At 43.7% G+C, this 16,038-nt stretch overlaps 1 protein-coding gene across 1 annotated transcript in view; it reads right to left on the bottom strand.

Annotated features, from left to right (window-relative positions):
• The window catches only part of LOC126175495 (cholecystokinin receptor-like), a 1,200,755-nt gene that overhangs the window by 439,262 nt on the left and 745,455 nt on the right, over positions 1 to 16,038 (bottom strand). The window contains exon 5 of the mRNA XM_049922316.1: positions 9,209 to 9,385. Coding sequence (XP_049778273.1) covers positions 9,209 to 9,385 — 177 coding nt within the window. The remainder of the gene's footprint in view (positions 1 to 9,208; positions 9,386 to 16,038) is intronic.

Below are 16,038 nucleotides of genomic sequence, written 5' to 3'. Positions count from 1 at the left end.
ACATGCATGTAGAAAACTTGTTCTGAGTTAAAGCTGTCAAACAAGGTTTGAAGAAGAATAAAATGCTACTACCAGACGACAGCTAATGTAGAAAATACTTTTCTGACTATTTTGGCACGATGCGGTCTCCCCACACATAATACAAAAGCTTCGAGGAGCATCCGCTGCCTGGCCATCTATTAAACCCGAAAAGAACAAAATGTCTCAGAACGTTAACCCTTTTCCACATGGGACTATTTTAGGTTGAAAAGTGAAGGGACTTATGTTCAAAGTACCATTAAATTGATAACTACAGCAGACAGCAGAATTGCGTTTTCTAAAGATGCAGCAGCGAATGTAATACAACTCACGCCGACTTATCTACAGTACGCCAAACTTACCATTACGCTACAAGCTGTCATGTAGCTACGGCATCTCATGAAGTAAAGATGAGGTCCTCCACAACTTCCACATTCCAAAGTGCTGTGAGATAATGCATATGGCCGGATCTAGACTTTTGACAGACAGACAGTTACAGCTTTTCTTTTGCACTGCACGAAGTTTTCAACAAACAAATAGCCCAATAGACTAACTCAAGTGGGAAGGAACACTTCCAATTTAAATTTCTGCATCCTACACTGTTGGCAGTTATGTGTAGGTGGCAGTTACGTGATTTTATTTCGGTGATTACAAAATAGAATGGAATGTATGCACTGGATAGCCGAGGCAGCTAGTTCATGGCGATTCGGTCAACCAAGTAAATGAATGTACTGAACATTCTGCAAACCACTACAGGGAGCCTCTGTGTCAGTATTCTCATCGAGTGTGCCGCAATGGTGTTATGATAGAAAAATGAGTCTCAGAGAAAAGGATTTGGTGGTCTGTGGGATTGATGATAGGTTCCTATGGCGATGGGCTGAGTTCGATTCTAACTTCTGCCGATGATTTTTAATAGGGAGGGTCAGATTCTATTCTCTTCTGGCTACGCCAAGTGAAGAAGGTACAATCGCATTGTGGTCTGAAATTCACATTAAACATCAAATTCCTTCTCTACCAAGTAGACGTTAGGTTGAACTACAATAAAGTCAGGAGTGGTGAAATGTGGGAACTCTATCACCAGTAACCTTCCTTATACTAGTCATTTATTTCTAGTGATGAAACAAACGCTATGTAGGATCACAGGACACATATTCCATCTTTTATTTGAGCTTCTGTACGTCGATAAAATTGGTTCTGAACTGGGAAAGTAACTCAGACCGCCCTTAACGCGGAATTTGATCCCTTCGTGACAATACAGCTCGACTACAATATGTTGTTTGTTCAAAACTGCAGATTCCTCAACATCTCCACATATTGCGCATGAATGCGTTCGAATCCTGGTCTGGCACATAAGTTTCCATTATGTATAATCAAGCTCTTGCATGAGAACACCTATCTGCTGGTGGATAATAATTTTGATTTTTATGCACTTTCATTCGTTGTCAACACCAACGATATCTGAGGTTTTTGACTCCCAGTGAGACACAGAACTATTTGAGAGATCACAGTAAGTTCCAGGATGTTATTCCGAGCTGCTGGTGGAGAAAATTCGGTAGCTGACGTGTCTCTGTGTGTAGTCAACAACGATATGTATAGAGTTCGATTCCCAGTCAGCACTGAACTCTTCGTCATATTATTTCTAGTTCAGAAATGCTCACATGTCGCTGCTGGTGTAACAAAACCATATTTAACGTTCGTTTTCTCTACAATATATCAGCGATAGGTGCCGAGTTGGAGTCCTGGGAAGGAAAAAATTAATGTTTCGTTTCGTCATTGCAGTTAAAACATCTAGCTACTGCCGAGAAAATCCGACATGTCACACTTGATTGTGCTTCGATAACAATCAGATTAGGTTCTGGGTTCGAATCCCTGTCCAACAAAAAGCTTTACCTCCCGGCATTGCAAGTAAGTTACTTGTGAAGAAGCAATATTTAACGTCTCTCGTAGTTCGTTAACAGGGACAATAGATACTGGGTAGGAATTCGCGTCCGTTAAAAATGTTTACATTATGTAATTTAAAGTTGATATTTGCTAACTGATACTGTCTAAATGCGAGGCATATCACTGTCTGTGTGCCTAGTCAAGAATGACTGTTAGTTTCCGTCAGTCACAAAATCTTAGTCTTCATGACCTGGGTTTGAATCCATATGCAGAACGAGACGGTTCGTCGTGTCATTTGAAGTTCATACATATTGTCAACTAGCTGCTCGTGAATAACTTAAATTTTTAATGTCATTTTGTGTTAAATAACAAGTACAGTATGTTACTTTGAATAGGAAATCATGAATACGACGAACTTACTACGTGCATTACCTATCTGACGTAATAATGAGAGTGGTAACATTTCCGGTATATCATTTATTTCAATAAATGTGAGCCTTCAAGCCTTAAGCACTGTCTTGTCTGTGATAAGGTGTTCCCTGATATTTCTAGTATCGTGGTATTACCTTACATCTTGATTTATTGCGATACAGAGCAGTGTTTTTTAGTGGTGACTTGTTGGAACCATTTTCAATAGTCAAACGACTGTACCAAGGAGCGATTAGAGGACCTGCTAGACAGCTGCGTTATGTGGGTTGCATGCGAATCAGGCGAAATGCCCTTCAGGTCGTTCGGATACTTTTGAGCATGACTGTACATGACCCGTACACAGAAAAGTACAAGGAAATTAGAAAAGTCAATCAAAATCAGAATCAAATTAATACGCAACATAAAAGAGAAATGCGGGAAGTAGAAGATCAGTTGGCACAAGAACTACACATTTCAAAGGATACTCACGTTCCGACACGTGAAGAGCGATTTACAAATACACAAAAGTCACACGGCAATAATGCATGGTGAGATCTTGAAACGAGTCGGCAAGGTCGTAAATTTAGAACATTCAAGAATTCTAGCAATGATATACATCCACAGGCTTGGCTTTATCAGTTTTCTTATTGCTTACCTCCTGACTAACTATTAGAGAAAGAAAAAAAAAAAGATTACATCACATTTCTCATGTGAAAACCGTTTATTGAGAAATAATTTGCTTTCTGTCTTAGTCGTTGTTATAAAACTTTCCACTTCACGTTACTATTACGCTTTGTCACACGTTAACATGCAGCGATGTTTTGAAGTTAACTATCTGATCAAGAACAGTAGTTACGACAGTAGTTTTACGAGTCCACTTTTATAGGGAACAGACGACACAGTTGTATTGTGTGTACAGTTTTGCTTGTTACTTGCATGATTGCGCAACGACTATAAGGTTTACATACTTGGAACATATACCGATAATGAGGTTTTACTACAATCTTTTGGTGTACTTGAAAAGACATTTTGTATTTAAAGTACTTTCTAGGGGATCACAGTATTTGGTTTGACAGCTACACGATTATACGACGCCACTTAGGAGTGACACAATTTTTATTATTGCTTTCAGGCTGTATCTGTTTCAGGTCTGCACAGTTTTTCTACATCCTTCTGGAAAGTAAAACATGTTTAAGTTATGACCTTTGTGGGATAGCTAAATGCGACAGGTATTTTTCGTAACACCACAATACGTTACAGTATAGTATTTTCAATGTCACGGCAATGAACGTAATAACTGCAACATTTTTACGCATAGCACTTTACTTTTGTAAATGACAAGGTAAGTATATTGACTTCTGGAGAACTTGGCTTATGAACGACGATAACTACGAACTTGATATATTTTTACCGTTAGCCAACGACAGAATTTATCTTACAGTAAGAAGCATAGTTTAGAGCTACAGGACACGCATTTGAGTGATTAATTTTTGTACTTTGAACATTTTTAAGAAATATTTTTGAACTACAATGATACAGTCAAAGTTTTCGGCGATACAGCTCATTCCGCAGTTTTAATCTGTAACATCTGAGGGTATAATTATATTACCCCTCATGGGGGTACGCCTACTTTGTGTACCATGCGTGTGGCAAGCACAAGGAGCCCTAGTTAATATGGTATTTGCTTACACAATTTTACACATCGGTACCATATTTCTCTAAGACAGAATTACGCAGCTATCTGATGACAGGCCAGGAAGAATGACTGCGATTCCTCCGCAGACTTTCGGACACCATACTGAAAATGCCCCTAGCAGTGTCCAAGCAGTCATAAAGGCGAAGGGTCGACACATTTTATGTGGATGTCCACTAACACATGTCCAAATACTTTTGATCAGATAGTGTATCTAAAACGTCCTCAAAAATAAAAGGAAGCCATGGCCCTGCAAATGTGATCAAACCCGCGACTACAAGGTAGTAAATCCACAGTACTGGCAGAGGTTACACTCTACTGACGGGAGCGGCTCTCTTTTTTATCAACAAAACAACAGAATTAGTTAGCTGGTTAGTTACTTATATGTTCTGTAAATCGTTTCAGCGATGCTTTTATGCAAGTTATGTGGAAAGGGTCAGTTCATGGGATATGTGCACATGATTAGCATTAACATTAATGAATAAACTATTATTTTCAGTCCTTCTCATGCAACTAGACTTAATTTATTAGTTTATTAACATTTTTACTGGTTACCAGATTTCAAGGAGATATTCGACAGTGGGATAGAAGAAGTTCTCCAGGAGAAATGACTTTAAATTTGATTTAAAACTTGCTTCATTACATGTCAGACATTTTACGTTATTGGGTGAAAACAAAAAAATTTGTTGCTGGTTGCTGAACTCCTTTCTGAACCAAGGACATTTAACAGTGGGTAGTAAATACAATTTTTTCCTCTAGTGGTGTACATACAGACATCACTGTTGTTCTGAAACTGTGATGGATTGTTTATGACCAATATCATCAACGAATATATTTATTTTGACAGCGCAGTTAGAATTTCTAGCTCCTTGAGCAGGTGCCTACATGATGTCTGTGGGTGAACAGCATATATTATTCTTACACCTGGCATTCATGCAGTCAATACTTTCTTTCTAAGTGATGAGTTACCACAGAAAATTATTCCATTAAGATATTACTGAATGGAAATATTCAAAAATATGCCAGGAAGTTGATAAATGTGATTCGAAGATTGGGAATTATACGAAGAACAAAAGAAGCTGAACTTAATTGCTTGCGAAGCTCAGTAATACACTTCTTCCAGTTCAAGTTTTCATCACTATATACAAATAAAAATTTGTAGCATCTACCCTATTTATTGACTCCTGCTCATGTACTACATAAAGGGTTTGTATTATTCTATTTGTTGTACAGAACTGAATGTAGTGTGTTTTTCGAAAAATTTAGGATGAGTTTATTTCCAGAGAACCTCTTAATAATTCTTGGGAAAATATCAATTACCAACTATTCTGTAGGTTTCTCTCTAATGGCATTTATTGCTTGCAAAAAGTACAAATTTTGCTTTTTGAATGTTAAGTAAATTGGTAAATTATATTTTCTCAAGAATTATTAAGTGGTTCTCTGGAAATAGACTCAACCTAAATTTTCGAAATATATATATACTTACGTAAAGAATAGGGGTGGCCCCAAAATTGAATCCTGTGAAACTCTCTCTCTCTCTCTCTCTCTCTCTCTCTCTCTCTGTGTGTGTGTGTGTGTGTGTGTGTGTGTGTGTGTGTGTGTATTTTATCCTCCAGCTACTAAAATTTTCTACCTTTCCGACACTGTGTCACTTATTCAGCACAACCTTTTCTATTGTGTTTGTTAACTATTATTCGAACCAGCTGTGTGCAAAACCATGAATTCCATCAAAATTAACTTTTTTTAAGAGAATAACATTATCGACGCAATCAAACAGCTCGAAAAGTTCACAAAAAATGACAATTGCCGATGTATTATTATTTAAGGCTCGTACTATTTGATGGATGAATGTATTAATAGCGCTTGCAGTTGAGCATCTCTTCTGGAATCCGAAATGTGATATGCCGAGTATACTGTTTCCATTTGAGTGTGCGATTACTCTTGAGTACATTACTTTTTCGAATATTTGAGGAAAATGTCAGTTAGGAAACCGGACGATAGTTGTTTATGGCTGTCTTGCAACCCTTTTTTAAAGTAGCGTAACAACTGCATATTTTAAGCTGTCTAAAAAAACCGGTGCCAGTGATACATTGCATATATCACAAAGGACGTTATTTATTAAGTTGGAACAACTTTTCAGAGTTCTGTTTGAAATTCCATCAATCGCACATGAAATTTTGTTTTTTATAATTTTTTGAATTGTTTTAATTTCAGTAAAGGATGTTGGTGCAACTGCTATTTGCTTACAGTTTTGTGTAATATTTTAAATATATTCTCCTCCTTCTTCAAGTGAACTATATATTAATCCTATATTTGCTGCTTCGCTTAGAAAGTGATCGTTAAAAGTACTTGCAACTTGTGAATTATCAATCACAAGATTGTCGTTTATCTTAATTGCCATGGTATCCTGTACACTGACTGTCCTGTCTCCCATTTCACAGTTTCGCATATAGTTCTAATTTTATTATCTGCATTATTTATTGTTGTCAGGACATGTATACTTCTGAACATTTTAATGCCTTTCCTAGAAATATTACAGTACTTTTTGAAGTATGCAATGTGTAATGTCGGATTTTGACTTTAGACAAATTTCCCTCTTCCTCTTACACGAGATTTTAATTCCCTTAGTTACCCATGACTTACCTGCGGTTTTTTAATGGATCTTCTGGATAATTTTCTAGGAAAACAAGTTTCATATAGAATAAACTGAATTTGACATTAGCATATCCCATACGACACCTTATGCACTCTTCTCATTAATGTGCTTGACTGCTTTGTATGAACCTCCCTCAGAATTACAAGGTGGCAGACTGTTTATTTCCTTTAACAGTGCATCATGATAGCGTAGTCCATTAGCAATTGGGTACACATTGATTGTTTCTACCTGAGTAATGTCTCAGTGTCCTACTATTTTATTGCATACGAGCTGGAGAACTGACTGCTGAAATTAGGTTAAAACACCCAATTAATAATTCTACACTCATGCTCATAAATTAAGGATAATTGCAGAATGTGGTGCCACACAGCGTGGCACTACACAAAACTGGCGCTAATAGCATAGGCACATAGGGAACACACACGACACAGATCTGGAAATCCACGGTTTTGGTGATAAGTTGAGAAAACCGTCCCGAAACACTTGTGCTACAAAACGCTACTGTTTCCTGCGCATGTACCCCGACAACAATATGGGGTATGATCACCATGCACACGCAAACAGGCCGCACAATGGGTTGGCATACTCTGGATCAGGTGGTCGAGCAGCTGCTGGGGTATAGCCTCCCATTCTTGCATCAGTGTCTGTCGGAGCTGCTGAAGTGTCGTAGGGGTTTGAAGATATGCAGCGATACGGCGACTGAGAGCATTCCAGACGTGCTCGATGGGGTTCAGGTCTGGAGAACAGGCAACCCACTCCACTCGCCTGATATCTTCTGTTTCAAGGTACTCCTCCACTATGGCAGCTCGGTGGGGCCGTGCATTATCATCCATCAGGAGGAAGGTGGGACCCACTGCACCCCTGAAAAGGCGGACATACTGGTGCAAAATGACGTCCCGATACACCTGACCTGTTACAGTTCCTCTGTCAAAGACATGCAGGGGTGTATGTGCACCAGTCATAATGCCACCCCACAGCATCAAACCATGACCTCCATACAGGTCCCTTTCAAGGACATTAAGTGGTCGGTATCTCGTTCCTGGTTCACGCCAGATGAAAACCCGGCGAGAATCACTGTTCAGACGATACCTGGGCTCGTCCGTGAACATAACCTGGGACTACTGTTCCGATGACCATGTACTGTGTTCTTGACACCAGGCTTTACGAGCTCTCCTGTGACCAGGGGTCAGTGGAAAAGCACCTTGCAGGTATCCGGGCGAATAAACCATCTCTGTTCAGTAGTCTGTAGACTGTGTGTCTGGAGACAACTGCTCGAGTGGCTGCGGTAAGGCCCCGAGCAAGGCTACCTGCAGTTCTCCGTGGCCGTCTGCGGGCACTGATGGTGAGATATCAACCTTGTTGTGGTGTTGTTCACTGTGGACGTCCCGTACTGTAGCGCCTGGACACGTTTCCTGTCTGCTGGAATCGTTGTCATAATCTTAAGACCACACATTGTGGCGCACGGAGGCCCTCATAACGTCAGCAATATGTGTTTTTTGAGTCATTTTCAACACACACTCACCATTAGCACGCCTGACAACGTCTGTACGCTTGCTCGCTGTACCGTACTCTGACATGCACCAACACATCTCTGCGTATGTGGACTGCTGCCAGAGCCACCGCGCGACGGCCGCAGGTCAAATGCATGGCATGATCATATCCAGGGGTGATTTAAACCCGCAAACAGCCCACCAGAACAGTGTTTCACCATATATCAGCATTATCCTTAATTTATGAGCATGAGTGTAGTTCAATTTTCGTGTATGTATTTTTTAAGATGGATGATTGTCAACACAGCGCAGCTTATGTCACCGCTTCGTGCAGTGGGCATCACAAGTACTAGATAGCCATGATGCCCAGACGGGCTGTCCCCCCTCCCTCCTCCTGAGCGGCTTCCCCCTCCTACTCCCCCTCCCTCTCTTCTGCCCCCTTTCAGTGCCACTGCACTCCCTCCTGCCCTGTCTTCCCTCTTCATCTCCTACCCCCCGTGTCTCCTGCCTCTTAGTGTACCCGCTGACGCCCCTACTCTCTTCATCCCGCCGCTTCCCCTGCTGCCCCTTGCTCTCCCCTCCTTTTCCATCCTGACGTTTCCCTCGGCAGGTCCCACCTGGCAGTTTTATTCTTCACCGTGTGTGCTACAAGTGGGTTTTAAGTGTGTTGTTCTAGAGTGTTTTTAATACTGTGGCCGACTTTTAACCTGTGCATGTCCATTCAGTGTCTTGTCTGTGCTTTAAGAATCGCCAACTGTGTTTTTTAACTTTCTGGTGACTTTTGTAACTGTCCCCCATGAACGTCTCCATGTCAGTCTATTTTTACCTCCATTTTCTCCCTTTACTCTGTTTTATGTTCCCCTTCTTTATCGCCTTATGTATGTACCATTTTATTCTTATTTTAGTTGTCATGTCACTCGGCTGAAGAGCGGTGGATTGTGCCACTGACAGCCCTCCTCTGCCCCTATGGAGCAGGGGAATGAAATCACACTAAAGAAAAAAAAACCGACGGGTAGGAGCAGCTACGGACCTCCAGGTTTCTGAGAAACGGGCGGTACTCACGCGTGGAGGAGGTGGTGCGGATCTCGCGGCGCAGGCCGCGCCACAGCTTGGAGACGACCAGCGAGTAGGCGGCGGCCATCAGCAGCAGCGGCACCAGCAGCAGCGCCACGTCCAGGAACAGGTTGTAGGCGCGCTCCACGTCCGCGCTCGGCCACTCCTCGCGGCACTTGTGGCGGCCTGCACACACATCGTGACAGCGGCCGTCAGCTCCCGCCAACATACTGATACCCAAGCAGCTGCAAATAATGCGCAGCATAACTCTTTTGTTGTGATGAATACACACTAACTCTCATGTGTAGCTGAAAAGTGCGAATAAAGCAGTTTCTGACGCATCATCCACTTTATTTGTATTTATCAACAGTAGCAGCCCTCGTAATGCCGTTCCTTGTTGTTGTTGTGGTCTTTAGTCCAGAGACTGGTTTGATGCAGCTATCCGTGCTACTCTATTCTGTGCAAGCTTCTTCATCTGCCAATACCTACTGCAACCTACAGTCTTCTGAATCTGTTTAGTGTATTCATCTCTTGGTCTCCCTCTACGATTCTCCTGATAACAACGTCCTCCTGAGTAGTCCCCGTCTGTAGATCCGAATGTGGGACTATTTTACCTCCGGAATATTTTACCCAAGAGGACGCCATCATCATTTAACCATACAGTAAAGCTGCATGCCCTCGTGAAAAATTATGGCTGTAGTTTCCCCTTGCTTTCAGCCGTTCGCAGTACCAGCACAGCAAGGACGTTTTGGTTAACGTTACAAGGCCGTATCAGTCAATCATCCAGACTGTTTCCCCTGCAACTACTGAAAAGGCTGCTGCCCCTCTCCAGGAACCACACATTTGTCTGGCCTCTCAACAGATACCCCTCCGTTGTGGTTGCACCTACGGTACGGCTATCCTTATGGACGAAATATTCACGTGAAAAGTGTATATCTTGGGAAAGAAAGGTATCAGCACAGATGGGAAACGTCTCAAACGTCTTTGCTTTGCAGCTGATATCTTCTTTAGCAGCAACAGAAAGGAAATGCCAACTCGAAAACTGAAAGAAGCTTCCCAAACTGCAGGTCTGAAAATACCGATGTCATGAGTCCAGCCAGTATTACGGTCTGTATCGACAAGCATGTAATAGTAAATGAATCCATTTATCTCGGACAATCCAATTTGGGAAAGATAACGAGAGAGCAGATATCTCCCGCAAAACTGACTTGACCCGGATGGCATTACTTCACCTTCGTTACATTCTCCGCATGACGATTATCCCCATAAATTTGAAAAAAAGTACGTTTATGACACTCGCATCCTGGCAATAATAAAGCACGGAATCGGAACTGTGGTACAACAAACAGGGCAGACTTCGGGTCTGTCAGAGGGAAATACACTCCTGGAAATGGAAAGAAGAACACATTTACACCGGTGTGTCAGACCCACCATACTTGCTCCGGACACTGCCAGAGGGATGTACAAGCAATGATCACACGCACGGCACAGCGGACACACCAGGAACCGCGGTGTTGGCCGTCGAATGGCGCTAGCTGCGCAGCATTTGTGCACCGCCGCCGTCAGTGTCAGCCAGTTTGCCGTGGCATACGGAGCTCCATCGCAGTCTTTAACACTGGTAGCATGCCGCGACAGCGTGGACGTGAACCGTATGTGCAGTTGACGGACTTTGAGCGAGGGCGTATAGTGGGCATGCGGGAGGCCGGGTGGACGTACCGCCGAATTGCTCAACACGTGGGGCGTGAGGTCTCCACAGTACATCGATGTTGTCGCCAGTGGTCGGCGGAAGGTGCACGTGCCCGTCGACCTGGGACCGGACCGCAGCGACGCACGGATGCACGCCAAGACCGTAGGATCCTACGCAGTGCCGTAGGGGACCGCACCGCCACTTCCCAGCAAATTAGGGACACTGTTGCTCCTGGGGTATCGGCGAGGACCATTCGCAACCGTCTCCACGAAGCTGGGCTACGGTCCCGCACACCGTTAGGCCGTCTTCCGCTCACGCCCCAACATCGTGCAGCCCGCCTCCAGTGGTGTCGCGACAGGCGTGAATGGAGGGACGAATGGAGACGTGTCGTCTTCAGCGATGAGAGTCGCTTCTGCCTTGGTGCCAATGATGGTCGTATGCGTGTTTGGCGCCGTGCAGGTGAGCGCCACAATCAGGACTGCATACGACCGAGGCACACAGGGCCAACACCCGGCATCATGGTGTGGGGAGCGATCTCCTACACTGGCCGTACACCACTGGTGATCGTCGAGGGGACACTGAATAGTGCACGGTACATCCAAACCGTCATCGAACCCATCGTTCTACCATTCCTAGACCGGCAAGGGAACTTGCTGTTCCAACAGGACAATGCACGTCCGCATGTATCCCGTGCCACCCAACGTGCTCTAGAAGGTGTAAGTCAACTACCCTGGCCAGCAAGATCTCCGGATCTGTCCCCCATTGAGCATTGGGACTGGATGAAGCGTCGTCTCACGCGGTCTGCACGTCCAGCACGAACGCTGGTCCAACTGAGGCGCCAGGTGGAAATGGCATGGCAAGCCGTTCCACAGGACTACATCCAACATCTCTACGATCGTCTCCATGGGAGAATAGCAGCCTGCATTGCTGCGAAAGGTGGATATACACTGTACTAGAGCCGACATTGTGCATGCTCTGTTGCCTGTGTCTATGTGCCTGTGATTCTGTCAGTGTGATCATGTGATGTATCTGACCCCAGGAATGTGTCAATAAAGTTTCCCCTTCCTGGGACAATGCATTCACGGTGTTCTTATTTCAATTTCCAGGAGTGTAGAATAATGCAAGGAGTGAATTTCAGATTCAGGATCAAGAAAGAAGAGATAAGGAGAAGAACAGGGTCTTTGACGTCGTAGAGCGGATAGCGAGACTGAAATGACACGTGACCAGAAACAACTTCAAATGGACCGAAACATTGACCCAGTGGCGCCCTACACAGAGAAACAGACGTATCGTATGTCCTCTGGAGACAACCAACTGCATGAGTGAAAAGAAAACTCGATCTAGACTTCCCAGCAAAGGTCTACACGGAAACCGTTGGAAGAGACGTATGTCCAAGGCTCCAACTTTGAGGTTGGAAAACAACGAGAAGATGGACATACTTAATTCTCGCTGTACAACGCCCTCATCCCCACATACCATCTGTTATTCGAGATTCCAAAGGCTATTGACTTACTAGAATGAAATTTTTACTCTGCAAAGGAGTGTGCGCTGATATGAACCTTCCTGGCAGATTAAAACTGTGAGACGGAGCGAGACTCGAACTCGGGACCTTTGCCTTTCGTGGGCAAGTGCTCTAACAACGGAGCTACCCAAGCACGACTCACGCCCCGTCCTCACAGCTTCAATTCCGCCAGTGCCTAAGTCCTACCTTCCAGACTTCACAGAAGCTCTCCTGTTATAGACTTAATCCATGATCTGTCAACCAAGGTCGACAGCTCATGCAGATAGTTGCATGGCACCCATATATCTCGCGATGCGTCTCAAGGATATCGGTAAGCCACCCTGGGGATCAGTTTGACTCTCCGAAAAATAAAGACCCCAGGAGAAAGTTCTCACTTTGCTCTTGATAATGGATGATTCAGCGTTCCTTTCGTCCGAGTCTCGGAACTTTCGTGGTGTCGCGCGAGTCCACACACTCTTGGTGATGGGCTGTGCGCGAGACTAGTTACGCGGGAACAGCTCTATAGATTTAATCGATAACCTCTATTGGCGGGCACGGAACATTTTCTGTACTACGTAGCGCAGAATGTGGGTGTAGTGGAAACTGGGTGAGGGCTGTCCGCGTGTGGACTTATTTCCAAATAATTTTTATTTACCACAACATATTCAACAGAAATCTCGTCAACAGTTAAAATGGGAAATAAACAATATTCTTCCCAGGAAAACTTCTTATTAAAAATGGCACAGGAAGACAATAATAAATATTCCTGAACAATAATCTTTCTCGGCCCAGGTGACATTAAAAGCGGGCGCCAACCAAGAAACAATTCTCGCAATATCAGCCTATAATAGCTGTACAAGAGGGCACTCAACATGACATTGTATAACTAAGACGAGCAAATGTCACAGAAAGAAGATACGCTCTAGTAGCATCAGTCTCCACCAACTACTCAACTAGCAGCAAAGGACACAAATGCAGTCAAAGTAAAGCAGGACCACACAGGGAGAAAAATTACTGCCATACGCAATGACTGAATCACACTCTCTGTTTAAGTGCAGTAATCACAATGGAATAAAATATTCTCTTGTGTACCGTGGCCCCTCCAAGCAACGCAGAGTTTCACTTCACACAATTTATATCGGTTTTGCTGTGTTCGAAAAATACCACATCAGGTAACAGCAGACTTCCCCAAGTTCAGCATTTGCTGCACAATAATTTACTGTGTCACTAATAGACGGGGCCACGACAGTGCAACAATGGGTGCTCTGCACAGTTCCTCATGAACAAAAGCTCTCTACCATTCCGCCCTGGCTGTGGACTGCCGTCTTCTTCTGGATTCAGGAAAAGACGCTGTCCGCTCTCAAATTGTATGCTGTTCACCCAAAGCTTGGCCTCGCCCCTGTACACCGTGCCAAATCTGCAAACGCGCAACCCGTCTCCATGGCACCCAACGTTCTAGCCACTCTTGCTCACTTTCTGGCCGTCAACGAACTATCTTTTCAATGACCTATACAGGTCTGTGGGTAATTGCAGCCAACCACTTTGCCAACCGCGCTGATACATGACAGACGCGGACGGCCCGCTACAAGGGCCCGTTGACGCCCCATGACTTACTTGTCTGTCGCCACGACAGTGGCTTACAATGCTGGCACAAGATCATGTCCTCTACCAGTCCTTGGCTGCTGCCTGCGTCTGTCAGTGACTCTTTGGCTAGCCACACCGGCACAAACAGGTGTAATCAACACACGATCAAGTCCCTATTACATCTACATCTACATGGTTACACACTAAAGTGTCTGGCAGAGGGTTCATCGAACCATTTTCATACTACTTCTCTACCATTCCACTCTCGTATAAGGCGTGGGATAAAGCTCCGTTAGAGCTCTAATTTCTCTTATTTTATTATGATGATCATTTCTCCCTACGTATGTGAGTGTCAAAAAAATATTTTCGCATTCGGAAGAAAAAGTTGGCGATTGAAATTTCGTAAATAGATCTCGCCGCAAACAAAAACGCCTTTGTTTCAGTGACTGCCACCCCAACTCGGGTATCATATCAGTGATACTCTGACCTCTATTGCACGATAACACGAAACGAGCTGCCCTTCTTTGGACTTTTTCGATCTCCTCCGTCAATCCTACCTGATAAGGATCCCATACAGATCAACAATATTCCAGCAGAGGACGGAACAGTGTAATGTAGGCTGTCTCTTTGGTTTTGTCGCATCTTCTATGTGTTCTGCCAACAAAGGACAGTCTTTGTTTCGCCTTTCCCATAATATTATCTATGTGGTCTTTCCAATTTAAGTTACTCGTAATTGTAATTCCTAGGTATTTAGTCGAACTGACAGCCCTTAGATTTGTGTGATTCATCGTAGACCCAAAATTAATCGGGTTTTTTTTGGTACCATTGTAGATAACCTCGCACTTTTCTTTGTTTAGTGCCAATTGCCAATTTTCGCACCATACAGAAATTCTCTCTAGATCATTTTGTAATTGGAATTGATCGTCTAATGATTTTACTAGACAGTAAAATACAGCGTCATCTGCAAACAATCTAAGGGGGCTACTCAGATTATCACCTAGATCATTTATATAAATCAGGAACAGCAGAGGGCCTATGACACTAACTTGCGGAATGCCAGATATCACTTCTGTTCTACTCGTTGATTCACCGTCTATAACTACTAACTCCCCCCCATGAACCATGGACCTTGTCGTTGGTGGGGAGGCTTGGATGCCTCAGCGATACAGATAGCCGTACCGTAGGTGCAATCACAACGGAGGGGTATCTGTTGAGAGACCAGACAAACGTGTGGTTCCTGAAGAGGGACAGCAGCCTTTTCAGTAGTTGCAGGGGAAACAGTCTGGATGATTGACTGATCTGGCCTTGTAACACTAAACAAAACGGCCTTGCTGTGCTGGTACTGCGAACGGCTGAAAACAAGGGGAAACTACGGCCGTAATCTTTCCCGAGGGCATGCAGCTTTACTGTATGATTAAATGATGATGGCGTCCTCTTGGGTAAAACATTCCAGAGGTAAAATAGTCCCCCATTCGGATCTCGGGGCGGGGACTACTCAAGAGGATGTCGTTATCAGGAGAAAGAAAACTGGCATTCTACGGGTTGGAGCGTGGAATGTCAGATCACTTAATCGGGCAGGTAGGTTAGAAAATTTAAAAATGGAAATGGATAGTTTAAAGTTAGATATAGTGGGAATTAGTGAAGTTCGGTGGCAGGAGGAACAAGACTTTTGCTCAGGTGCCTACAGGGTTATAAACACAAAATCAAATAGGGGTAATGCAGGAGAAGGTTTAATTATGAATAGGAAAATAGGAATGCGGGTAAGCTACTACAAACAGCATAGTAAACGCATTATTGTGGCCAACATAGATACGAAGCCCACGCCTACCACAGTAGTACAAGTTTATATGCCAACTAGCTCCGCAGATGACGAAGAAATTGAAGAAATGTATGATGAAATAAAAGAAATTATTCAGATAGTGAAGGGAGACGAAAATTTAATAGTCATAGGTGATTGGAATTCGTCAGTAGGAAAAGGGAGAGAAGGAAACATAGTAGGTGAATATGGATTGGGGGTAAGAAACGAAAGAGGAAGCCGCCTGGTAGAATTTTGCACAGAGCACAACC

The sequence above is a fragment of the Schistocerca cancellata genome, chromosome 3 (assembly GCF_023864275.1).
Source record: "Schistocerca cancellata isolate TAMUIC-IGC-003103 chromosome 3, iqSchCanc2.1, whole genome shotgun sequence".
In the NCBI taxonomy this organism is placed as follows: domain Eukaryota; kingdom Metazoa; phylum Arthropoda; class Insecta; order Orthoptera; family Acrididae; genus Schistocerca; species Schistocerca cancellata.
The sequence above is the reverse complement of the archived record's forward strand: the minus strand, read 5'-3'. Positions and strand labels throughout refer to the sequence as shown.